This window comes from Tinamus guttatus, unplaced genomic scaffold, assembly GCF_059628265.1.
Source record: "Tinamus guttatus ecotype Peru unplaced genomic scaffold, ASM5962826v1 Tinamus_guttatus_pri_ptg000492l, whole genome shotgun sequence".
Lineage (NCBI taxonomy): Eukaryota > Metazoa > Chordata > Aves > Tinamiformes > Tinamidae > Tinamus > Tinamus guttatus.
In genome coordinates this window covers 3,069,126-3,095,472 of record NW_028289026.1, presented here as the reverse complement: position 1 = coordinate 3,095,472, position 26,347 = coordinate 3,069,126, and the positions used below count along the sequence as shown (strand labels likewise).

The window sequence follows — 26,347 nt, the reverse complement described above, 5'->3', positions numbered from 1 at the left end:
CTTCTGGAGAGAATGCTTGTGTGTTGCCTAAAACAGAATATTCTATTGATGATAAGTATATTTAAATAAAACTAAAGCAGTACCATTTATTGAAGATGGACACCTCTTCAATCCAGAAGATCAAAAAAAAAAAAAAAGAACAGATATGTTTAAAATAACTGAGAATAAGAAAACACATTCTACCTTTTTTGAAAATAGATTTATATAAAATGACAAATTGTTATTTGCAAGTGTAAGTGGCTTATAGTTAAACTAGAAAGAGTTATATGGTCTTCTGGAGAGAACCTTGTGTATTGCCTAAAACATTGTATTGCTGGTAAATATATTTAAATAAAACTAAAGCAATACCATTTATTGAAGATGGATAGCTCTTCAATCCAAAAGACACCCTCCCCTCAAAAAAAGTTAATTTAGCAGAGATGTCTTCAAAAATAACTGAGAGTAAGATACACATTCTGCCCTTTTTGAAAATAGAATGATATAAAATCACAATAAATTGTTAGTTGCAAGTATACGTGGCTTATAGTTAAATTGGAAATAGTCCTATGATCTTCTGGAGAGAACCTTCTGTATTGCCTAAAACAGAATATTCTCTTGCTGATAAACGGTATTGCTTCAGTTTTATTTAAATATACTTATTGAAGATGGACACCTCTTCAAACCAGAAGACCAAAAAAAGTTAATTTAACAGATTTTTTTAAAAAAAAATGAGAATAAGATACACATTCTTCATTTTTTGAAAATGGAATTAGATAAAAGCACAAAAAAGAACGTGTATGGTGCTGTTATTGCACAGGGGATGGGACATAGCACCTAGAGATGCTGCATGTCTAATTGTGCAATCGCTGTATGAAAGCTTTAGTTGTCACGTTATCTTTAACATATGTTCAAACATTTGTGTACCATGCAGAGTATCTCCATCTTCTCTCTGTAGCTTCTATATGTTTTGTTTGAGTATGTTTTAATAAAAAGTAAAACATCATTTGAGCTTGTCTGTTTTAACTCTAGAATAATTTGAGCATTAAAAATCTTTCTTGGCAGTCTTAAAGACTCCTACTGGTATATTGAATACTTCAAGTGAACAGTTTACCCCATTCTTGGTTTATCAGTTATATGACGAAGGCAAACAAGAAAAATGTACAGTGAAGAATACAGGAAGCTCCCATCTTGCCTTGGCTTGATCTCCAACTTAGCAGAGTTGGGTGTCTGATCTCAAACCCCTGCTAAAAACAGCAAGTAGAAACACAGCACTGCAGGAGAGTGCGGGGCAGGAGCTAAGCCTAAATCCTAAACCTAAATGCTGAAACTGACCCTGTGAGTGTGCATTAACTGAAGAGGCCCTCTCAGCTCTCAGTAGGTGTAAACAGAAATGTTTTTTGGACTTGTAGGGTTTTTTTCCCCCCTAAACCTTTAATTCTGGGCCACTTTGTTAAAGGCCGGGATGGTGGCTCTGGGCTCTCCCTAACTGCCCTCCCTGCTGACAGACGCGGGGTAGCGGCTGCAATCTCGGACTTGTGGCGATGGGACAGCGAGGCTATCCCTAACAATTACACACAGATATATATCTAACATATATTATACATACATATGACACACATACATATAAGATTCACCTCCCTCTCGCCTGCGGCCGGCCCGCGCTGAGGTTCCCCGCCTCCTCCGGCCTCTCCGTGCCCCGAGGCGCCGCCGCCACCTGCGCCCGGGGCTCCCGCGGGCGGCCCCGCTGCCCGGCCGGGGCGGGCGAGCCCCGCGGGCCGCGCACGGGGCCGGGGCCGCCCCGCTGCCGCCGGGCGGGGCGGCGCCGCGGCTCCGCCCCCGCTGCCTGGGAGGGAGGCTGAGGCCGCGGCCGCCGCTGCTCGGCCTCCCCGCGCGGCCCGGCGGCGCCGCGACGATGCGAGTGGGCGCCGCGGGGCGCGGCGAGCGGAGCGCCCGGGCGGCCGGCGGCGGCGCTGGGAGCTCGCGGCGCGCCCGCCGCCCGCCCGCCCCCGAGGACGCGCAGTAGTTTGGGGCGCGCAAGATGGCGGCGCGGCCCTGAGAGGAGGAGGCGGCGGCGGCGGGGGCAGCGCGGCGCCGCGGCCGCCAGGTAGGGCCGGCCCTGCCTCGGGGCTGCGGGCGCCCGGCGGGAGGCGGTGGCGTGGGGGCTGCGCGGCGCCTCCCCGCGGCCGGGGCGGCGGCGCTGACTCCGCTCTCCCCGCAGGATGCGCAGCGCCGGCCACCAGCGGCTCCGCGGCTGAGGCGGCCCCGCTCCCTCCACGCCCGGGCAGGTACTTGGGTGCTTTTGTGGGATTTATGGATCCCCGTTGTGTTTTATGCCGTGCCCCGCCGTGCGCTGCCGTCCCCCGGGGTCAAGTACGGGGGTGTCGTCGGGGCGGGCGGAGGCACCTGCGGTTGCGCGAGCCCCGACGGGTCCCGCCTGCGCCCGCCCTGGGAGCCCCGACAAGCGGCGCCGGCACCGAACTCGCGATCCGGGCACCCCGCGGGGTTCCGCTGGCGGCGGCGGCCGGCGGCTTTTTGTTTGGTTTGTTCGCTGGGATTTCGTGCAGAAAAGGGCAGCTTAGAGATCCCTGTAAAAAAAAGGCACGGAAAAAAAGGCGGAAAAAAAGGCACGGTGCAGCTGTTGGAACAACCTGTGTGACAGCAGCGCTCCACTGAGACCCCCCTTGTGCGCGTCGTTCGGGAAAGCCTTTGTCGCTGCCTTTAAACGCTGTCCCAGTTGTGCTGAATCCCCCTGAGCTGCTTAGAAATACGTGGTTTTTATTGGTTTCACTTCATATATCTGAAACTGCGCCTGCCTCCCTGCTGCTGGCCCTGGTGTCTCAGCCAGGCCGGCCGCGCTGCCCTGCCGCCGACACGCGCGTACACGCGCCAGGGCCGCCCCAAACTTGTCTTTGCGGAGCCCACGACTCCGTGAGGCCTCCTGCCCTGCTCTTCTGACGGCTCCTGCGAGTTTTCCAGGGTTCCCTCCTTCCCGACAGCAGCCCTTGAGGTGCCGGAGCCGGGGTGTCTGCCCTTAGCTGCGGGCCTCACGCTCCAAGCTGCCCGTGGAGCGGAGGGTGTTTATCCCCGCGAGCAGCTGCGATGCCGGGGAGCAGCAGGGCTCCCTGTGGAACGGCTCTGCCTTCGGCGGATTTCTCAACACCGAGGCACTACTCACAAATAATGGACTTTGCACCACGGTTAGGATTCCTCTTTGTTCCCAATGTGCTGAAAAGGCTCTTGCCACTCTTGTCTTATTTAACCATATTTAAGCTCATAATTGTCTCTGTACTTTCCCCCTTCTCCCTTTCCCCCTATTCATTATGATCTGAAGGGAGGGTTTAATCTAGATTTTTTTTTTGTCTGGTTATGTTTAACATTTATGGCCTTTTTGTTTGGGAGGTGATTTCTTTGGAATTTAGAGGAATCTTCTTTTAAGAATTATCAGCCTGATGAAGTCAGATTCTTCTAGTTTGAGTTCAGTCTTTTTTTTTTTTCTCCTGTCTCTACAAAACAGCAACTTTTAAAGCACCGAGTACCTGTAAGCTGCTTTGCGTTCTGTTTGCTCATGTCGAGCGTAACCAAGTCACGATCCCTCGTAGCTAATCTCTACCTCTCAGTTCGGTTGCTCTTTACCTGTCAAAGTAAGACCTAATTTAGATTTCCCTGTCAGATACAGCATTTTTATATTATTAAATTATTTTCTCTAATTTTCTGAAAACCTGAGCCTCTCTTAAATTTGGCAGGCTGTTTTTTTCTTTCTTCCTTTCTTTTTTTCCCCCCAGTGTATGTTGCTTTAATTTAAGCCCTCCTGTGATAACAGATTTGGGGTTGTGATGGTGGGAGGTGGGGGGCAGTTATTAACATTTCTATCAGTGTGTGCGTGGGCCTGGGCGTCCCGTTCTCTCCTGATTAATGGTCAGTATTCCCTCTCCGTCTTGTGCTTTACGTGTGAGGTCACTGATCCATAAAAGTCCAAGATTGTTTGTCCGAAGTTGTCAGCACCTTGTAAACAAGTGGCGCCATTTTCAGTGTGTTGCCACTGCCCCCTTTTTTTATTTGATATTTCCTAAGTAGGCAGCGCTATTGATCTTGGCAGTCGATTCATGCGCATCTCCCTTACATGTCAGTAATACCAACTTTCTTGAACATATGCCCATAGGAATACACTGCTTTGTTGTTGTTTAGGTTTCTAATATTGACAAGCTAGCCATTAAAGATGCTTCTTTCTTCAAGCCACTAAAAGGACATGATTCTTCTGCCATCAGCACCTTTTTTATCCTGCTAGCTGCTCACTTTATTTATTTATATATTATAGCTTAGCACCTTCCCAAGCATTCAAACCACTTTGCTGCATAAGCTGTTGTTTCTTTTTTCTGTGGAGGTGGAAGCCACCCAAAAAGATACAGTTCCTCACCCTGTATACCCGCATGCCATTTCATAACTCTGTGCCTTGCCCCACTTTAAATGATATTTCCTTCCCCATTCCCTTGTGTTTTAGTCATGGAGCTGGAAAGACCTTGGGAAAAGTCTCCTGGGTTGTCTTCTCCATTGTGTCCTTCAGAGTTCGGTGAACTGTTGGGCGTTCTTGAAAACGGTGTCTCTACTACCAGTGATTTCTCTCTAACCAGCTACAGAAATGAGTCCAAACAGAGTGAAAAGCTGCTGTCTTTGCTTCTGGCAAGATATTATAATGCTATCTTATCCTTAGTGTCTTTGGGAGCATAGTAACTGTGAAGCTAAATGGAATTCAGTGCAAGAGGGACAAGAATATAGAGTAGAATATAGAGTAGAACATTTACTATTTTGTTAAAAACAAAAGCGTGGCAGCATCCTGCTTAAAGCACGGGAAATTGCTCCCCAGTAAAAGAGTGAATGTCGCTGGAAGAACACTTAGGAAAACTGTATAACTAAAGAACTGTGAATATATTGCTACTTTAATTTTAGACTCTTTAAATGATACTGAAGATAACAAAGATTGCCAGCATCCCTTGAAAGCTTCATTTTCAGGTTTTATTAGTCAGTTTTTACCTCATAGCTATTTTTATATATTTTATATATATATTGTGTATATATATATATTTCCTTTTGGGGAGGGGGTTGAAGTGAACTTAAGCTTGAGAGCAGGTCTAGAAGAGCCGAGTATCTTCGAGCAGGATTCGTGTGGTCTTCAGAGCCCTTCAGACAAGCGTCTCCGTTTCCCGAGGTTCGTGCTGTGCAACCTGGCCTGCTCGGGGGGCGTTTTCCAGGGTGCCGCTCGCCTTCCCGCTCCGCTGCTCTCGGCAGGAGCTGCAGGGATTTCAGGCAGCGCTGGCGGGACCCACGGTCTGAAGTTGCTGCTGGGCAAACCCTGGAGCTGGCGCCCGTGCAAGCGGCATCGCAGAGCCCGCGTGGTGCCGACCCCACTCATGGTGCTGCCGTGTCGACCCGGAGCCCCACGGCAGCCACGTGGCCCCGGCAGGCAGGAGCCTTCCAGCCGCCTCGTGGTTACAGTGGCAGCTCCATGCGTGCGTCGTGCTGCATCTTCAGAGCTGCTTGTGGAGCACGTGTAGCTAGACGGGGAACGGCTGTCAGCTTGTAGCGGCCACCAGGAATGAGGAACGTGTTTTACACAGGTTTTAAGGCTCGAGTCCTTGTTTGCAAGTTAGGAGAGTGATTATTTTAATACTGTTTTATCTTCGGAAGATGATAAGAACTTTATAGATACAAACGTACATTTGTGTAGTCACAGGCAGCGTGCAGGCTTGGGTGCCACAAACAACATAGTCATGATTGCAGCAGGGTCTTCTTCCCAAAACAAGTACCTCCTAAAATTGGGGTGTATTGTCCTCATCAAGTTGAAACACGGGAATTCCACCTCCGTGTGAGGAAGAACTTCTTTCCTGTGAGGGTGACAGAGCCCTGGAACAGGCTGCCCAGAGAGGCTGTGGAGTCTCCTTCTCTGGAGATCTTCAAAACCCGCCTGGATGCCACCCTGTGCCACGTGCTCTAGGTGACCCTGCTGGAGCAGGGGGTTGGACTAGATGATCTCTAGAGGTCCCTTCCAACCTCAGCCGTTCTGTGATTCTGATGTTGACTGTGTTCTTCTCTGCTGTGTAATGGAAAGATGTTCCTCATATCTCAAGATACTCTTGAATTTAAAACCCTACTGCTGGGGCCGTGTGTGGGCATAAGGATCTGTGTTGCTAATCAAAACAAAAAGAGGTCTAGAAATGTTAATATAGCATGAAAAGAATGAAGGAGAAACAACTGGGATGGGACGAGGAAGAAACAATAACTAATCCATGGGGCCTACTATGAAGATGTGTATTTAAACCCTGTAGCCATGTGCTTCTTCAAAATACCTAATATTTCAAATTAACCAAATACCTGATTAATCCTGAGAATATTTTCAAAGCAGGGCAGTACTGCCTTTCCATGCACAGGTCAGCGGCCTTCGGCCACCGCTGTTTGAGCCGCGGATGTCCTGCAAGTCAGGGTTGGATCAGGAGTTATTCAGGGACTTGGCAGCACTTGCGGAGGGAGCCAGATGAAGCAAGCATGAAAACTTAGGAGTTTCTGCCTCTCGGTAGGATTCTCAGCATGATGAAACACTTCTGTAGCTTGGGTGGAATTTCTGGAGCATTGAGCACTGCACTTCATCCCGCCTGGTTTACAGTGCTGAATATTTATGGCTCTGTGTCCTGCAAACCTCTTGGTGAGGAGCTGAGTTGCAGCAGAGCTTCACCATACTTGGAGCTTCATGTGAGTGCATGGGCAGCTGCTGCTGAGATATCTGCTTGGATTTTAATTAAATGAATATATCCATTTAATTACAATTTAAATCCACATACCTTTACCCCATGTATCTCTTTGCATATTCTGGTTTTGCTTCCTAATATGCTTTGCTTATTAGCTTATATGCTAATATGCTTAGCTTATTATTGTTAGTGAAATAATGTTAAAAATTCTTTACTCATCAGCAGAATTCTCCAGCAAATCTAAGACAGAAGGAGACTTTGCTCTCTGTGCAAAGACTGAAGCTTTGGGAGTTTTATCTTGCAGTGCACAAACATTCATTTTAAATCTGAGTCTTGACAAGTGGCTTTTTTCTTTTAATTCTCTGGTTCTTGGATTCCTCCAGGGGGAAAAGAAAAGGCCTGCTTAATATTAGTTGTTTGTTTCTTTTGGGGGAAGGAGGAGACATGAGGGAAAAAGAGTAATACAAAGTAAAATAAACCTACTGCGCACATACTAAAGAAAGATATGTGTGCAAATGCCTGGAATTATATGTTATATACATATGATGAGTGAGAAGTTTTATGTTATTGAATAAACTAAAATTTCACTTTAGAAACGCTTGCTTCTAAGCTTTCTGCAGCCCAGGTGCGTGTGGCACGAGCGTGTCCGGGGGGATATCTGAGGAGATGTGGGGAATATCGTTCCTCTGGATCCGATGCGGGTGAGGAATCGGTGCGCGCGGGCGCTGCCCCGGCCTGGATGCTGGGAGAGCAGCGCTGGGGGCAGCCGAGCTGGGCCGGGGGTGCAGGGGTTGGTCCTTCCCGCCCAACGCGGCGCAATGAGAGCGCAGCCGCAGCCGTTCCGTGTTGGGGTACCCTCTGTGGCAAATACTAAAACAAAACATCAGCTTGGGTCCTTGCTTATCCTGCTGATTTCCACCGGAGAAGCCGATGCTTCTAATCAGGGTCCTGAGAGGCCGTGTTTTTGCAAAATGCAAAACCTTTCAGGAGAGGAAGTTTTAAGATTTATATAATCCCTTTGGATATTTAATTTAACCCCATAACTACTTGGGAAGCAAGGAGTCTATTTTGGTTACCTTTGTCCTGGATTCGGCTCTAATATCTAACGTTTAAGTGAAGGGGGGGCTGATCTTTCTTCTTAATGATTCATGCTGCCTCAAAGCACAGTGGTTTCTAGTTGTGTGCTGCCTTTCCCACTGGGGGTTGCAAACAAAAGAACAATAATTCCAGACTCCTCCTTCAGTTTCCAAGAGAACCTTAGCAGCTCAGGGATAGCTTTGAATTTTAAAAGCATTTTTTTCTTCCGAATTATGTATTGATTGCCCACAAAATAGCAGTGCCATCATATGCAGTTTAAAACAAATGCATGATAGTGCTCGTTTGCTTTTTGTGCTATTATTTTTTTTTCCTAGCAGCAAACAAAAAGTAGAGTCTGTTCCCATAAACTGGTCTTGCAAAATCTTTGCAAACATTTGTTAGTCTAGACACCAAATATTCTCACCCGGCCTCAGCTTGATGATGGGAGGGGAAAAAAAAATCAAGCTAATATTGTATTTGGCTGTCAAAAAAAAAAAAAAGAAAAATAAATAAATAAATAAAGGAGAGGGGGAAGGGTGTGGGAAAGGGGGTGAAGGAAAAATCCTCGCCCCAGGCTCGGGAACCAGTAACGTTTTGCAAGGTCTGCCCGCAACAGCAGATGCATCTTATTCCCACGGGCTTCCCGGGCCTGCCTGTTCTCTCCTGCCGAACTTGGACACTCTGATGAGCAGTCTCGTTGTGCACCACACCCTCAGCCCTCCCCGCGCTGCTTCACTTCGCTCCTCTCCACGATCACGCTGGACTTGCTGGTCTTGCCTCCCCTTGTCCCTCTTCCTGTTCCCCTCCGCAAACCCTTTGCCGACCGCGTTAACTCGGGAGCGTTTGCGGATGTGAATGGGAGTAGCTGACAGAAATCAAAGTGGTTTAAAACAGGGATTTAACCACAGCTTAAATCTGCAAGCAAGGAACCTTGATTTAAATACTGCGTTTTAATCTCAATTCACATTTACGTTTGGGATAGCTTTCTTAAATGGCACACATCTTCATTGTTCGATATCGTGGTTTGCAGAATCTTATTTACTAAAGAGGTAAATTATATCCGTGCTTACCAGTCCTTTGTCTTAACATATGCTTACTCAGACTCTTTAATTTTAAAATTTGTCATTTTTGTGTCAAATGGTGAATTATGCAAATCTTATTTTTCAGTTAATGATTAGTTCCTGTTACTCACAATTTATGTCAGACTGCTTTCAGTTTGAAATTAAATTTTAATTAACAATTCCCCTAAACAGCATAACATGGCTGCATTATTAATTAAGCTACTGTAAATGTGTAGAATACCTAAGGATTCATTTCTTCAAGCATGGCTTTGTTTTAAAGCCTGCTGATACATGAGACAAAATATGACACTTATTCATACTTATTAAGCTGATGGTTTCTGTGATAACATATCCAAGTCCATTAAGATTTTTTAGGCCTGGTAAACCTTGGGCCCAAACATGAAAGGAGGCTGCTCATTGATTGCCACCCACACAGCCTTTTCACTAGGAATTGTCTATTTAAATAAGGCGAAAAAAAATGTGTATAAATCAAAACTGTCCTTTTTTAGTATTTTTTTTTCTCATTACTCTTATCCTGTTAATGAAAACCTAAGAGCTTACAGTGAGAGCAGTACCTCAGTTATTCAAAACCACTCAGCAGTGCTCTTAATGAGGGTAACTGTTTTAGTGTTGATAAGTTAGATAATACTCATATGAAGGAATATGTGTAGTATATATTTGAAATGTTAGTGTAAATTAAAATTCACAAAATGTTTCGGATTCCAACTGATTTTTTGTTTTTTTTGCTTTGCTTTTTAGGGGCTTTTAAGTTGCTTCTTGGATGTATTTTTAAATACACAGTGTGTTTATTTATAGAATTTCAGTGTCCATCCTCATTCAAAGCAGTAAGAACATGATTTTGACCCGAGGCTACCTATGCAGCTTTAAACTACCTATGCATTTCAAAACAGAACAAACTGGATTTTTTGATTCAGTGTTTAAATTTAAAGGGCCTCATAGCTGTTCATCTTAATAGCAGTGTTTTAATTAACTAGTTATTTTTTACTTAAACTCTGTTGTGAAAATGTTGTGGGGTTAATCTAGTCCATGAAAAACAAAAAGTGAAACCGAGTGGTCTGTTTTTTGTGATCTTCTTATTTACTTTTGCTGTCGCGTCAGGGCCCTGTGCGGCTCCTGCAAGAGCTGCTCCTTTAGCCCTTCCCGACTCTCTATTGCTCGAGTGTAACTCGAGCACGGAGCCATCGCTTGGCGACTTCCGAACGTGCCCTCATTTCCAGATTCAGCTCACTATTCCCATTCTCACACTGGCAATGCTACGAATTCCTCTGTGCTTTCCCTTGTCGCTGGCCCCGTTGGCAGGAGGCAGCGTTTATCCACGTTGGGAATGCGGGAAGGAGGGGGACCAGTGTGTGTCGCACGTGGAATAACATGCTGTCTCCCACAGAAATCAGCAGCAGGACCCGCCAAGGAAAGGACAGGGCTCAGCAGGGGCCTGGAGTCCAGTCGTGGTTGCAAATAGAAGTGCTTTTGCTTTTGGCAAAGGTCAGCTTGGTGCACGGTGGCATTTTAGTAGGTAGTTGGGTCCCGCAGAGTGTGTTTATGCAGGCAGCTTGCTCTGCTAGTCACAAGCTGAAACATCCCCAAGTCCTAGAAACAAGTAGGAGGGGACTTCTGAGGATCACCTAGTCCAGCTCCCTGCTTGAAGCCCGGTTGCCTTTGAAGTTAGGGTTGCTCAGGGCTTTGTCCAGACAAGCTTTGAAACCTTCCAAGGATAGAAATTCTTTTAAATCTCCCTGCAGATCTCCACAACCTGTGCAGGCAGCCAGAGTCTGTCCAAGCCAGCACTGAGGTGCTGTGATGCTCTCATTACTTTGTCCCCAAAAGGATGTTCATCCCGAGGAAACACGGAATGGAGAGCACCTGCTTTGTTACTTGCACCATGCCGTAACATTCACGTGCAGCATCCCAGGAATGTGCTGGGATTGCTGTAGTCCTCGCAGTAATTTGGGGCTGCCCTGGGAATACTCGCTTACTGTAAGTGATTGCCTGCACACGGAGAGGGAAACTTAACCCTTGGGCTTGTGTTGTGAAAAGTGCTGCTACGTGCATGGAGTTGGCTGGGTCAGGGTGGGGAGTATAACATTAAAATACTTCAGAGCCACATAAACCATCCCCAAACTCTTCCCAAAATATCAGCTTGTGTTTTGGGCTTTCCCAAGCCTCCCTTTGGCTTTCAGGAAGACTCGGGATGGGGAGCGGGTGGGTGTGAGGCTTGTGGGCGATGTTTGGAGAAGCCTGTGTGAGTGGTTGAGGTGTCTGGAGAACAGTTGCTGATGCATTTTAAGCACTAATCTTCACCTTGAAGAGTGTTAAACAGATCCATACTGTGGAATCATGGTGTTTTGCTTTTCAAGATCCTTTCCTTGGGATCCTTTGCAGGTTACTTACATCTTGGGTCTCTCTCCTGAGTAATTTTTCCACCCGTGTGTACATAGGGAGTGTGTAGCTGTGCACATCACCTATTGCAAGTCCTATTTTCACCTTCTTATAATCTTTTAGATGAGAATTTCCTGCACATTGTTCCCATTTAGAGCCTGGTTTTGTTCTGATCTTTGAATTCTGGGGGGGGACATTCAGCTTTTTCAAAGCTAGCAGAGAATGTGAAGGGGAGCAAGGAAGGGAAAAGAGGCATCCTCAATGTTAAAAACTTCCCCTTTTCCTGAACAGCTCTGCACCTCAGGGATTTGCCATAGGGAACTTGAAACTTGGCAAGGATCTAGCCCTGAGGCCTGAGAAATGCCTTTCTCCTTAGGGATTTTTTTTAAGGCAGCATTGTGGGCTATAAGGCATCACCTCCTTTGGCTTCCAAGAAGGAATTGCAGGACACTTTGCCACGCTCTCTCCGTGGTGCTTTTCTGCCTGGCGCGCACAGGTGCCGGCTGCTTTAAACCAGCTGCATTTGATGAATCCTCCTCCACCAGAGGCTGTTATTTTGGCTGTAATTTTTGGTAGCTCATTTGGAGGGCAGAGAGCTCCAAGGCCCATGGGGAGAAGATGTCCCATTGCTGCGGGGAGGGCAAACACGGAGAGCGGCCGCGGGACAGGAGCTCCGGGGCGCCGGGAAGGCCGGGCACCTCCAGCGCTTCCACGCGAGGGCCTGGGAAAACTGAGCTCCCTAAGAGCTTTTCAGCTAAAAAAAAATATGCAGATATGTTGAAAGGAACATTTTGTGAAGTTGTGTCTACGCCAGATTGTTTCATTTTAAAGAAGGAAATCCCGAGAGAACAAAACCTTTTGTTTTGATGTTTTGACATTTCCAGAAGAAACTTTTTTTGATAAACAATTTTTAAAAGAAGGAGTTTTCCTCTGTTCAGTTGCTTTCGAAGCCAGTATGAAATAAACATTTGGGGGTTGGATTAAATGTTTATTCAACCCCAAACATTCTTTTAAATATTCTCAGATTAATATATGTTTTTTAATATATGTAACAGTACAGAAAACAAAACAAAGCAGAGCTGTAACTATGCAAAAAAAGGGAACTCGGCTGTGCTGCTGTGTATGGGATATGGTAAGTGTCTGCATTAAGCGGTGTTGGTCAGGTGTGAGGTTCCCCTTCCAGAAGAGCGGCCCCGAGACACGCGGCGGCCGCGCGCGGTGTGAGCGGGGCCGCTGCGGACGCCGGCGCGCCGGGCTGGCCGCGCGCAGGAGCTGCGGAGGGCAGCGGCGGAGCGGAGCCGCGGCCGTGGCGGGCGGTCCGGCAGCGCGGCTTTGCCTGGGGCTTCTCCCGCTCCATCCGTAGCATCCGCAGGGGCAGGCGTAAAGCGCAGTTATGTTTTCACGTGTCAAGAACAGTAGCACAAACGACCGTGCTCGTTGTAGGGGCACCTTGTTCGTGTTCTTGCAATCACATTATTTGGGTTTGATTGTTTTTCCCCCTTTGCCTGCCTGCTGAATAAAAGGGTCATGCAGCAAGCAAATAAAAACAACCCTTTCTGTAATCTCATTTATCCCTCGTTGCATTAGCTACCTCTTGCTGGGCGGGGGAGAAGAGGTAGGTAAAAGTTTGTGTGAGAAGCAGCTTTTTTTATGTACATCTCCTACTTCAACCCTTCAGCTTATCCCTCTCTGAGCTCTGAGGCAGCAGGTTTCTCTCTGCATTTAGAAAATGTTTATTTAAAGCTTTATCCAAACCTGACAGAGAGAGAACTTTGGGTGTTGAATTTCACTCTGGAGAACAAACCTCTGCTGAAATAACAGTTAATGAATTGGGATCGTTAACGGTTTCTGTTCCATTTGTGAACAGCAGCTTCCTGAGTGACTGCCTGTTCAAAGACATGACTGAGGCTTCAGAAGCGTGTGCTTGTACCTAGATTTTTGTACTGCTGGGAATGGTCTGTTCTGTGGATTTGTTTTGCTGGGAATGTAGCCCACAGGAAACCTGAGGTAAAATCCCCAAAGGGAATTGCAATAACAAGTAATATTTGGAGGCTAAAAGTGGAACTAATTAAAATTTCTTTTCTCCAAATTCTTTCAATACTCAAAAATGCCGCTGTTGACACACTACCACCACCCAAAGCATGTCGTGACAAACCGAATGGCACAGTGTGACTTCAATATTAACACTAAGGGATACAACTCAGGGCTCAACAGGAAGAGGAAAGCTGAAATGATACCGAATCGTGATGCAGACCTTATGTCACTGGCCCTCAAGTATTTAAGGGACCAGCCAAAGCACCTCTGAGCTGTTAGTGGTGGCCTTTAAGAATTCATGAAGGCTGGGATGGTCCCAGGGGGCTGGAGCAAGCGTGATACCTGCTCTTAAATGAGAGGCACGAGCAGGAGAGGAGTGGAGAACACTGGGGGATATACAGATCAATCAACTAGATGTTTCTCCACAGAGAGAATTTACCAAAAAACACTCTGGAGCACCTAGACAACAAAAAAGTTCATTTAAAAAAAAAAAAAGTGGATTGACAGAAACAGATTTTGTTAAGACAAAGGCTTGTTTTTTGTTTGTTTGTGTTTGCCAGAGTAATTTGCCTACTGAAATCAGCTAACAGGGATGCTGCAACGCTTGCTAAGCCAAGATACCTGGGTCAGGATCCTGTGGGGAGGTGACTTGGATGAAGTGACACATAAGGGTGGCTCGTAGTCAGCTCGATAAACGACTCAGCTTTGGGGTTTTGGAATCCCCCAGTAAACTGAGGGAGCGTGTGAAGCAGACGCTGCAGATGGAATAATCCTGCCAGCAGCAAGAAGAAGGGGGACTGGGGTTTGCAGAGGACAGAAGGCTGCAGGGGTCGCAGGCACGTCGCTGCGCTGAGATTGTAGCGAAGGCCGTTGTAGCTCTTCATAGCCCTGTGTTGACATAAACACAGGTTTTTGGAAATTCAACATCCTCTTGGGGAAAAAAAAAAGCCTTGGGAGAGTGTGAACGAACCTTTCTTCATCTGAAACCTGCTCGCAGCAAAGAAACGTGTTGCTTGGTTGGGAAACGTCAGAGGGTCAGGATCATCTGCCTGTGCGCGGGAGCCACACTTAGCCACAGCAAATCAAAATAGGGATGTGTTACAGAGATTCAGCTTATATCTATTATATATGTATATGTATCTTGAGCGTCCTCAGCGCTGCGTGCCCGGTTGGTGATGCCTTCCCTTAGCTCCCGTCAGCTCTGAGCCACGCGGGCTGCCGGGGCCAAGACCCAGCGTCGCGCAGCGCGGATGAGGCCCTGCAGCTGGAGTCGGGAGCCCTCCGATAGCTTCGGACAATGGGCATTTCTGGCATTTCTGAAATTTTACTCAAGATGGCCGAGGGATTAGGTAATACCACCCAGCTCTGCCCCGGGAGAGTTACTCAACACTCGGTCTTGGCAAGTGCTGTCCTTTGTGAAGAGCCGCGAGGCCGTGTGGCCAGCGGCTCCCCCATCCCGCAGGACGGGGACACGACGGGATCCGGTTCCTTCGGCCTCCCGCTTCTCTCGCTGCCAAGGTAAACGGCAGGGCTTGCAGGATGTGCTTTTATGTACGTTGAAATAAATGTCTTTCAGGCTTGCGCACAGTTTTACAGACTGCCAGCGCTCCGGCTTGGGGGAGAAGGGACCTTTCAAGCCCGCTGCTATTAAATACTTGTTGTTCTGGGGTGAGGATTCCTGCAGGAACTCAGCGTGAAGAGCCTATCAGAGCAGGCTGTGCTTTTGCAGGGAGGCACAGAGCTGGTGCAGGTAAACTCGGAGGGTCACTGTTTAAAAACATGGAGGGGGATTATCATGAAACAAGTGAGGGGCAACCCACACCTTTGAAAAGAGTTTACAGAACAGCTCTGTGTGGCAGCAACACTATGTGGATGAACATTTTTTTTTCTAAACAAAATGTGAAGCTAAGAATTATTCATTTCTTTCCCATCCGCAGCCTCTGCCATCCTCATAATCAAAAATAATGAATCATATTACCATGCTGTAGAAAACAGTATTTCTTGAGTCTGCCTTTCTTCCTTCTGCCCTCTTCTTTTCCTTTAAAACTGTGTCACGAGCCAAACCAGCCTTGGGTTTTTAACCTGTTAAAGCATCTGAGACAGCCAACAGAGGTGGCTACCAAGTGTTTTTCTCTCACTTGAGCATGCAGCCACCTCGAGAAGCAGATGATGTTGCACTGCCTAAAAAATGACATATCTTAGGGCTTTCTGCTCTGAGAGATCAGTGTGTGATTTTATTTCAAGAAGAAAATTATTGCAGGGTTTACAACCCTCTGTGGTAGTTTCTGTGTTATTTCCAAGACGCTGACTGTGGCCCCTGTGGGATAAAATGCACTCCAGTCTATGCTATTTAAGAATATACTTATTCTCTGAGTTTGTTCGGGTCTCCGTTTTATTTGGTATCTATTTTTCTAACAGAAAATACAGAATTTCGTTTGGCTTCTGCTTACTATTTCAGTCTTAATGCGTTTTTCTGGTACAGTTCTCTCAATCATGTCCCCGTTAATGCACAGAGCCATGAAAATAGATTTTAGTTAATTGCCATGTGCCAGCAATCAAATTTTATTGGTCTGGCTTGGTGGTGAAAGGGTGAGTGACATTTGGGCAGAAAGAAAGGATCTTCTGCCTTCAAGCAGCATCGGTTTGTCTGTTCTGGGGCCGGGGAGAGAAGCCCCCCTGCACTTGCACGTACCCACTTCGTGCAGCAGAAAAACCCTCTTAACCTGCCTTTTCACAAGCTCTGGCATGAAAACACGAGCAGGGGGTGGCAGAGGGGGGGCTTTGGGGAGGGCTGTGGGGCTGGTGCCCACAGGGCAGTTGGGAGAAGCAGCTCAGACAAGGCCGCCCGCAGGCAAAAGCACGAGTGACCTCAGCGCTGTGCCAGGCTGACGGCTGCTGAGGAAAGGGAAACGAGACCCAGCTCCTCAGTTTATACCATCCCAGATTTTGCACCTTTTACTACATTAGCGTGAACTTAAAACAAATTTCAGACTATTTTACCTTACCTTATCTTTGAGCGTCTCTTCTTGGAATGGGGGCGCTGGTTTCAGGAGACACGCGGTGACAGGTTGAACCCCTAAGGGCTGAATTACTTGTAGCCGTAGTCTGTAGTAGAATAGAAATTAGTTATTTAAATTGAACTAATCACGCTGTCTCTATTTTGCTACAGGTGGTGGATGTGGACTTTAAAACAGTGTGTCTCAACATTTCATCCTCAACTATCTATTCTTAATCCGATTGCACTATAAAAGAAAAGCTGCTAATGGGATAAATGTTGAGACGTCGCAAGAACTGACTTGAAGTACCCAAAGCCATTACTATAACCCAAGAAGAGCTCGGAGCCGAGTGTGCGTCCGACTGCTCAGTGCCGTTGTCGCGCAACAGGCATGGCAAGCAAGCGGAAGTCAACCACCCCGTGCATGGTCCTGGCCAGCGAGCAGGACCCGGATCTGGAGGCGGCGGCGGGCCCGGAGGGAGCAGCCCCCGCGCTGGCGCCGGCCGAGCAGCCCCCGGCGGAGAGCGCCGCGAGCGACGAGGACGTCCCCGACGGGGGGGATCCCGACAATCAGAAGAATTTGAAAGTAGAAGGAGGCTATGAATGTAAATACTGTACTTTCCAAACGCCAGATCTCAATATGTTTACTTTTCACGTGGATTCGGAGCATCCCAACGTAGTATTAAATTCATCCTACGTTTGTGTAGAATGCAATTTCCTTACCAAAAGATATGATGCGCTCTCAGAGCATAATGTGAAGTACCACCCTGGCGAGGAGAATTTTAAATTGACCATGGTGAAACGTAATAATCAGACAATCTTTGAGCAAACAGTAAACGATCTCACTTTTGATGGGAGTTTTGTTAGAGAAGAGAATGCCGAGCAGGCTGACCCTTCTGAGACCCCCTCCTCAGGCATCTCGATTAGCAAAACGCCTATTATGAAGATGATGAAGAACAAGACGGAGACTAAGCGCATTGCTGTTTTCCACAGTGTAGTCGATGACATTCCTGGGGAGGAGAAGGGAGCTGAGGAGGAGCCGCACGCGGAGGAGGTGGCAGGACAGCCGCCCGCGGCGCTCCCCGAGGCCAAGGGCAGCCCCGCGGCCGCCGGCAGCGCCGCCGAGGTGGCTCGCGCCGTGGTGACACCGGCCGCCGTGATGCCGCCCGGGGTGGCCCAGGTCATCACCGCCGTCGCCGCGCCGCAGAATCCCAGCCTGATTCCCAAAGTCTTAATACCTGTAAATAGCATTCCAGCCTATAATACTGCTTTGGATAACAATCCTCTTTTGCTTAACACCTACAACAAATTCCCTTACCCAACCATGTCAGAAATCACTGTTCTTTCCACCCAAGCTAAGTACACAGAGGAGCAGATTAAAATCTGGTTTTCTGCCCAACGCCTGAAGCACGGCGTGAGCTGGACCCCGGAGGAAGTGGAGGAGGCGAGGAGGAAGCAGTTCAACGGCACGGTGCACACCGTGCCCCAGACGATCACGGTGATTCCAGCGCACATCTCGGCCAGCAACGGCCTGCCCTCCATTCTGCAGACGTGCCAAATAGTCGGTCAGCCAGGACTCGTTCTCACCCAGGTCGCGGGTGCGAACACGCTGCCGGTAACAGCCCCGATAGCTCTGACCGTGGCGGGAGTCCCCAGCCAAACGCAGCTGCAGAAGGGTCAGGTTCATGCTGCCCAGCCCAGCGCGGAGACCAAGCAAGTAGCTGCTGTTCCGGCCCCCCAGCCTGTCAAAAATGAAGCCACGCTGCTGAATCCCGACTCTTTCAGCATCCGAGCAAAAAAAACGAAGGAGCAACTGGCAGAATTAAAGGTCAGCTACCTTAAAAACCACTTTCCTCAAGATTCAGAAATCATTAGGCTGATGAAGATAACAGGCCTGACTAAAGGAGAGATCAAGAAGTGGTTCAGCGATACCCGCTACAACCAGAGGAACTCCAAGAATAACCATGGGATTCATCTCAACAGCGATTCATGTGCCCCCATTGTCATCGACTCAAGCGATGAAATGAACGAGTCCCCAACGGGAGTCACCGCACAGAGCAAGGCTTCGTGGAGTGCCTTCCCCGACTTCACCCCGCAGAAATTCAAAGAAAAGACGGCCGAGCAGCTGCAGGTCCTGCAAGCAAGCTTCCTGAATAACCCCGTGCTAACAGATGAGGAAATGAATAGGTTAAGAGCCCAAACCAAACTTACCAGGAGAGAGATTGATGCCTGGTTCACAGAAAGAAGGAAGTCTGACGTCTTGAAGGAAGAGGGAGCTGACCTGAATGACAGCAACGCCAGCAGCTCGAAAGAGGAGGCTGGAGAAACGTCTGCAGGAGATGGAGCAGGGCCAAAATCAGGGGGTTCCTCTGCAAGCAAAGTTGTCAAAAAATCACCGGAGCAGCTGCACCTCCTTAAAAGTTCCTTTGTCCGCACACAGTGGCCGTCTCCACAGGAATACAACAAGCTGGCAGAGGAAACGGGGCTCCCAAGGTCAGAAATCGTGAGCTGGTTTGGAGATACTCGCTATGCCTGGAAAAACGGTGGCTTGAAGTGGTATTATTACTACCAGAGCGCCAATGCAAACAGTCTGAATGGACAGGGCTTTGTGAGGAAGAGAGGGAGAGGAAGACCAAAAGGGAGGGGGAGAGGAAGGCCTCGGGGGAGGCCTCGGGGAAGCAAGAGGTTAAATAGCTGGGACAGAGGAGTGTCTGTCATAAAGTTCAAAACTGGAGCAGCAATCCTGAAGGACTACTACATGAAGCACAAATTCCTCAATGAGCAAGACCTTGATGAACTTGTAGCCAAATCTCACATGGGATACGAGCAGGTCAGAGAGTGGTTTGCAGAAAGGCAAAGAAGATTAGAGCTGGGAATAGAGCTCTTTGAGGAGAACGAGGAGGAGGATGAAACGCTAGAAGAACAGGAAGAGGAGGAAGAAACGGATGACAGTGACACGTGGGAGCCTCCGCGGCACGTTAAGCGCAAGCTCTCCAAGTTGGATTGATGTGCAATTTGGGGGCCAAATACCCATGGACTGGGTTCAACGTCAATGAAGAGCCAAACAGTTGGCAGTGGCCTTCTGGTTTAGCAAGCACTTGCTTCGTAGCTTCCTTCGGCCCAGGCAGGGCGCCCGTAGCGGCCTCCCTGCGCCAGGGCTGGACGCGCTCAGGCCTAGCCTAGGACACGGAGGTGCCAGTCGGCTCCCGCTCAGCTCCTCCTCTTCTGCGTCGCTGACGGGAAGCTTCAGCACTCACGGGACTGCTTCTCAATATTTAATTGCCTTATGTTGTTTAATTCCAAAAAAAAAAAAAAAGACACATTTTTCCAGTGTTGTAGGAGGCCGTTGCTCACTCACGAAGGAGGAAAACACAAAAAACCTAAGATGTCTTTGTGCAAACGTCACTTCACCTGAAAGGTTTCAAGGCCTGGGTTTGTTTCTTGAGGAAAGAATTCAAAGGAAAAGAGAAGGGGAAAAGTGTGACAAAGGAATCAATGAACCTAGGGGTGAGGATTGCTTGGTTTGAGAAAATGAGGTGATATTGGCACCTCTCGTGTATATTCAGAGTGTTTGGGGTTTACAGAGCTTGTGCTGAAATGTTTCTTGTTGATAATTATGAGCTAACCGGATGGGTTTAGAACCAGAAGATGCTTTTCGTTAAAGCCAGTCAGTGTAACCTACATCAATTTAGTTTAAACGCCTGACAGACTTGATGTAGTTGATAGCAAGATTTCTCTTTAGCTTGTACATTCATTCCTTTGTTGGAAAATGTTGGGAAAAGCATTTTTGTAGCCAAAAAAAAAGTAATTCTTTGAAATATTACACTGCAGTTTTATGGTAAATATGGAGGTGGGGAGGAATTGCCTAAAAGCTGTTCAGAGTTGTTTAGGGTTTTGTAAGAATACACAGATAGAGAGACAAAAAGTGTCTTTGGATGCTAGTAGGAGCAGTCTTCACGCAAGTTAGGCAATACTCTGATTTTTAGTTCTCAAGGAAAGTTAAGTGATAGGGGTTTTGGATGCTTAGGAATGATGAACAGTATTATTTAATTGTTCTTATTCAGTAGCAGCCCAGTTAAATAATTTGTGTGCAAGTGTAACCAAAATTCATCCTAACGGGTTCCGCTCACCACTGCGCTGGTTGCTTGTAGGGCTGTTGAGTGAACGCACTTATTTTTAGAGATGAAGCTTGAGCTATGTGAATTGAACTCCAGAAATAGCTTAATCCGATGGAGAATATATTCTGCATCTTAAATAAGTGTCTTAAAAATAAATAAATAACACTTGGTGATCCCAGGACTATAAAATGGACTAGATGATCTCTAGAGGTCCTTTCCAACCTTAACGACTCTATGAAAATAGTAGTCCCAAGACTATAAAATAGTAGTAGGGCTTGTATAGCCACCTTAAAAACAGTGGAGCAGATTCCCAAGAGGAATGGTGAGCAGTGGTTGTCCAAGGAAGAGCAGTGTGTGCCCTGGCTTCTGCCTGCCTTTCTTAGGGATAGGTAATGTTAGATTGAGGTGTCCAAAGAGGGAGCTGAGCTGGTGCTGCTGCTGCCAGCATTTCTGCTTTTCCATTGGCAGCAGTAGAAAGTGTTCCAGCAGCTTCCACGTGCTCATCTCTCAACATCTTTGTCAGCTTAAGTTTCTGTTGACCACTGAGAGATCAGCTTAGAGAAAATGGGTCCCAATATTTCCATATTTCCAAGAACCTAATCTAGAATTGCTCTTTTTTTCTCACTGTAATAAGCAATTGTCAAAAGCCCAGGACAGCCCTTTCAGTCATGATTTTCTGAAGCAGAGAAGCCTGCATTGGATCATCTTTTTCTTGCTGCTTATGGGTGAAACCCAGGTCAGAACAAGAAGGGGGAAAAAATGTCTGACAAAAAACTCTGTCATCCTTCCCGAGTGCTGCTCTCACTGGGGACATGTGTGGTTGCGGGAGGATGCTCTGCACTGTGGCTCTTGGTTTGGTGTCACGAGGTCGGGCTGTGAAACCCTGGCTTCAAGACTGGAGAAGGGAGGGACAAAGTGGCCTTTTCCCTTGGTGCTGATCCCTGCGAGGAGGAGCCTGGCAGCCCTTGGTTTAACATCAGGGCCAGGCAAGAAGCACGACTGTTTGGTCCGTGTGTTTGACGGGGGTCCCATGAGTCTGGATGTAAGTGGTAGAGGAGGGAAAATCCGCCCTTCTCAGCATCAGCTGCTAAAAGCAGTGAGGAAATATCCCTGTTTGGCACGTAATTGTGTGGATGAGGCTGTTGCAGATGCTAGCAAGGAAAAAGTCATGTTAGCTTCAAGCTCTGCTGGGGATACAGGGTCAAAATTCAGGGCTTGCTGAGTGGGAAAGGACAAAACGTGGAGGGAAAGACATGCTGGTTTTAATTTTTGTAAAAATATTAAATCCCTTATCTTCTTGGAAACATGCCTCTAGCAAGCAAAATCTGGAGTCGGCTTAATTCTTATGGAGCGCAAGATTTAATTTTCCCCTCCCTTTTTGTTAGCAGAGACCACATTTAGCTGAGCATTGAATCTAACCTTCTTTAAAAAAGAGGGGGAAAAAGTAAATATCTGAGTTAATTATATAATTAAACTGGGACATTTTCCATTTTGGCAGTGTTCTGTGAAATAACACTCAAATACAATGGTAGGTCTTAGCATGTCTGGTCTGGAAAACACAGGAAGAGGAAACACATTGTTTATCAGACTAAATATAGTTGGCTGGAAGTCTCCTTCCATTAAAATGATCAGAGAGGATGGCTGCTCGTAGCCTGGGTCACATTTTAGCTGCTGTGAATGTTCTAGTTCTGCATAACAGTAGTTGCAGGGATGCCATCCTTTTGCAGAGTGCAGAATTTCCATGAAATAACATGCCGGGGGTCAGTTCCTGAGGGATGCAGATACCTGCATTTCCTTCAGGCTGGATGCAGGCTGGAAGCCTGTGTTTTCTGTAAGTGGATCCAGCTAGGAGCTAGGCTCTGGGGAGCAGCATTGGGAGTGAGGTGGGGAAGCCGCTTGGCTTTGCTCAGGTCTCCCCTCGGGGCCGCGGGGGTTCTCGGGCTTCGCTGGCCGCTCCGCTCTGGAGCGTGAACAAGGGCTGCCCCGGGGCTCACCCGGGGCTTCCTCCTCCGTGCACCTTCCTGCCAAGGGCACCGCGTCCCACTGGGCCACTTACTGCTTCCCTGCATTCAGCTCGTGTGGGAATAAAGATAATCCTGAGCCAGGTGCAGGGAGGGAGAGGAGGAGACAGTGGTGTCAGAACGAGGGGAGGCATCTGCAAGTGAGGGTTGCATCAGCTTCAGAGGGCAATGAGAGAGCACGAATCCATCTACGTAGTGCTCTCCCCTCAGTATCAACCTGCCAGTGACCCCCAAAACCAGAGTTAGTCGTGGAAAGAAAGTCAGACCTGTCCCTGCTGGAAGGTTTGAATGAACTGACACGGGCTTGTAAGAAGTGGAAAGGAAGGATGCTCTGGATGCACTGACTTTGGCTTGCCCTGCAAAATGCACTTGCCTAAAAGCAGCCAAAACAAGTCGTACTCTTGCTGTTCAGACAGAGTAAGTAACTTAAGTTCTGCAGTCACTCATTTTTAGCACCCAGAAAGCTCTGCTTTGTTTTGAAGGCAAAGAGAGGAAAGGTATCTGGTACCTCATGATTAGAATTTAGTGGATTTTCTCTAATGCACTACAGTAAATGAGGCCATTCCATTTTTGAACTATGTCCAGGACCATTTTTAAACGTGTTCTTTCACAACACTATCCTTCCCAGCTGTAACTTGGATTATTGGGAAGGAAGCTCACTGCGGACACATAACATTAAATAGTGTTTTCAGTGCATGATTTACTGACTTGGGGCAAAAGCCTTTTTTTCTTCCTACTCACCAAGGAACTCTGAGTCAGGCAAGAGCACTTCCTTTTCCTCACGGATTAGAGAAGGGATTTTCTGGAGCTCGTACAAGGTGATTCACAGCCGAGTGCAGCCCTGCAGGCCAGGAAGCCCAAAGACGGCGGCATCCAGCTCCTCCGGCTCCCTCCGGATGGGAGCACAGCAGAATCTGGCACCGAGTCACGGGCTGCGGAGTGACCAGGCTGCAGTCGAAGCAGGGGACATTTTCCCTTGTGCACTTGGAGAGGGCTCCACGTTCACGTCGGGTGGCAGCGCTGCCTTCTGTAAATGGGGCAGTTATCAGTTTGTGCTGCCCATCTCAGTCCCCTGACTGTACTCGTATCTCCTGAGGAGAAAAGATAAAACATTAAGTGTCTGTAATATTAAATATCCAGGCCCTAGCCTGAATGCGTAGAGTGCAAGAAAATACAGCTATTTTATTTGATTTAATTTCCTATTTCTTGGAGGAATCACTTTGCCTACCTTATATACTATTGGAAGGAGGTTATCGGTGATCAGAGAGAAAACAAGTTGTTCACAATGACTGTGATAATTGTATTAATTAGAAATGGGAAAGACTAGTAAAGGGCTCAGTTGCCCATGAAGACCAGTGCTGGGTCACTCCAAGGTTTTGATATCCTGGGACAAGCAGATTTAGCAAGTGGCATGACACAAACCTCTTGGGTCAAGTTGCTTGTGCTTATGTATTAAAACACTGTAGGGAAAGACTTGATAATGAAATAAGTTGTAAAAGAAGATGAAAAAATCCCCTTAACGGCTATTTATAAACACCCAATAGCTCAAATTTCTTTATTATTTTCTCACTTCTAGAAAAGGGAGAGTTCTGGAGCACAGAAGATGTACTGCCAATATTTTCAAGTTAATGGCTTGAGCTGCTGTTTTTTTTTTTCTTTTTTTCCTTCTGCTTTGTAGAGAATCTGCACTTTCCCCCTCAATACTCCCTGCAAAAAGTGACTTTCAGAGCCCTGCAGAACGTAGCGTAGCTGAGGGCCTGGTGATGCTTTCCGTGGCCTGCAGCAGGGTTTGTGAGGAAGACTCCGTGCAGGGATGAAGGGCCGGTGCCCGCAGCGCTGGGCGGCCCTGCCGGGGCTGTCGCCCCCACTTCCCACCCGATGCCTTCTGGGGACTGTGATTTGAGCAGTGGCGGGTAGAGCAGCTGATCCTTGTTTGTAATACACGGCTTAAAGAGGACTCGGGGTTTCTGAGGTATTACAGAAGATTTCTAGATAAGCACTGGACTTTGCATAACTTAGAATGTGTTAAGATACGTAATATTTGCGTAATGTTTGTATCCAATTGATCAAAGTATTTCCTTATGCTTATTCAATACTAGATACCTATCATGAAAGTTCCCCTAAAGAATCTGCTAGAGTGAGAGAAGAGCTCAAGTTGCCACGACTCCGTCTGTGATACGAAAAGAGGAACCACAAGAGCTTCATTTTGATTTTGAAATGTTCCTCTCCCCTTCGGTTCCAGCTTACAAAAGTGTTTGCGGTTTTGCTCGGTTGATTTTCTGCATGTGTACTTATAGTTTGTATGGAAATGCACTAAAAATGAGTTGCCCTACCCGGGAAGGCTTTATATTGTATAGAAAATGTGGCACTAGGTACTGCTCTTCACGTGCACAGGAGAGTTAACAGGTGTCAGTCTCGTTTACAGAAATGATGGAGCTTTGCAATTCCTATAATATATTGCAATATATTTAAATGTCCTGTTTGACATGTGAAATGAAATTAAGTTAATGCGTTGTAATGTATTTGAAGTACGAGGAAGACGATTCACTAACAACCAGCAAGGTTTTCAGAAGGTGTCTGGTATGTAGCAGTCTGTGTGATCTGTCTGGTGTACCTGATGCTGAAGGAAGCGACAAAACTGTTACCGTTCAGATGAAGAGTTTCTCTCGGCTGATGCAATAGCTTACAGTGTCTTTCCTTCGTAGCTGCCCACAGGGGCGAAGGGGAAGCAATTCTTGAAACAGTTCAAGATAACTGGTTAACTGTGAATGGGCCTAATCTTTGGTGAAACCAAGAACATTTTTGGACACACACAGGACTTGAATACTCAAAAGGATTGGAACTTAGTGTTGTGCCAAAGTTAAACTACTGCAGTTGGCAGAAGTTCTGCACTGTAAATACAAGACTGATTAAAAGACAGCTTGTAAAAAAAATCAAATTTTAATACAGTACGTTTTTATTCTCATACACGATGGAAACATTCTGTTTTAGACCTTTTTTGAAGAGGCTTCCGTGACCACTAGATTTTGTCCTCCTATATTTTGTTTGGCCTATTACTATATGTTCTAGTAAGATGGGCTTTATTGCCTGTGTTCTTTGATATGTGATTAAGCTTATAGCTTTGAGTGACCAAACATTTTACAGAGTAAAAGTTCTTAGAAACAGTATAACGTAACTGATATTTCTGTGTCTTATTTATCAGGCTCTGCACAAACCTGGAAGGTTGTGCCGGACTTGTACAACTCATATATGGGAACGCAGCATACTTCTGACATTACAAACCTAAGCCTTTGTGGCAGTAAGGATCTTGTCTTTGGATTTATTTTTATTATTTTGGGGGGGTAAAGAAACAAATGCTGCTGTAAAATATTTGTAATATTGCCATTATTGCTTTCTGTAGCAATTACTGCTTTTGCTTCAACAGATAAAACAAATCAGAGAGAGAAAAGAAAAAAACAACAAAAAAGAAACCCTGAAAGATGCTGGTGGAAGCAGGCATCCTGGGAGAACTTCTGAAAATAAACTTTGTACCAAAAATTTGAAAGCAGAAATAATGGAATAAATTTCTCCTTACTGCGTGTGTGTGTTTTTAAAAGACCGTGTGGAAAGCGGGAGGAAGCACGACCGTACGGAAACGTCCTGATTCGCACCGTTTCCCCCTCTTGCGCAAAACCGGCGCTCCCGGCTCCTTGGGGTGCTGGTCACGTTTGGGGACCGGCCGGATGCAGCTGCCGGCGCAGCGGGGCTCGCTCACCGTGTCCGCAGCCTGGGGCTGCTCAGGGCCGCGTTCCAAACCCTGGGGACGGGGGGCAGTGACGGAGCGCTCTGCCCCACAGCCTCGAGCGCCGGGGCCGCTCTTCAGAGCGCCCGCGGTCCCTGCGGCCGTGGGGCTCCGCTCGCTTCACTGCGTGAGGAAGGAGCGAGCGGC

At 47.2% G+C, this 26,347-nt stretch overlaps 1 protein-coding gene and 1 long non-coding RNA gene across 3 annotated transcripts; both read left to right on the top strand.

Annotated features, from left to right (window-relative positions):
* Window positions 1-1,967: 1,967 nt before the first annotated feature.
* On the top strand, window positions 1,968-19,322 carry ZHX1 (zinc fingers and homeoboxes 1). 2 transcript variants are annotated; one of them, XM_088533302.1, is made up of 2 exons: window positions 1,968-2,083; window positions 16,455-19,322. In XM_088533302.1, the coding sequence occupies exon 2, from the start codon at window positions 16,672-16,674 to the stop codon at window positions 19,285-19,287; it is 2,616 nt and encodes an 871-aa protein (XP_088389428.1). In that variant the 5' UTR covers window positions 1,968-2,083; window positions 16,455-16,671; the 3' UTR covers window positions 19,288-19,322. The 2 variants fall into 2 exon arrangements, with proteins under 2 accessions (XP_088389428.1, XP_088389429.1); XM_088533303.1 differs by lacking the exon at window positions 1,968-2,083 and adding an exon at window positions 2,245-2,264.
* Window positions 19,323-19,443: 121 nt separating this feature from the next.
* On the top strand, window positions 19,444-25,997 carry LOC104574344 (uncharacterized). The gene is made up of 2 exons (XR_728955.2): window positions 19,444-19,787; window positions 24,519-25,997. It is a non-coding gene; the product is annotated as an uncharacterized LOC104574344 (long non-coding RNA).
* The last annotated feature ends 350 nt before the right edge of the window (window positions 25,998-26,347 follow it).

What these genes read in the sequence shown, in the direction of transcription:
- ZHX1 (XM_088533302.1), top strand. Translation starts at nt 16,672, where the DNA reads ATGGCAAGCAAGCGGAAGTCAACCACCCCGTGCATGGTCCTGGCCAGC.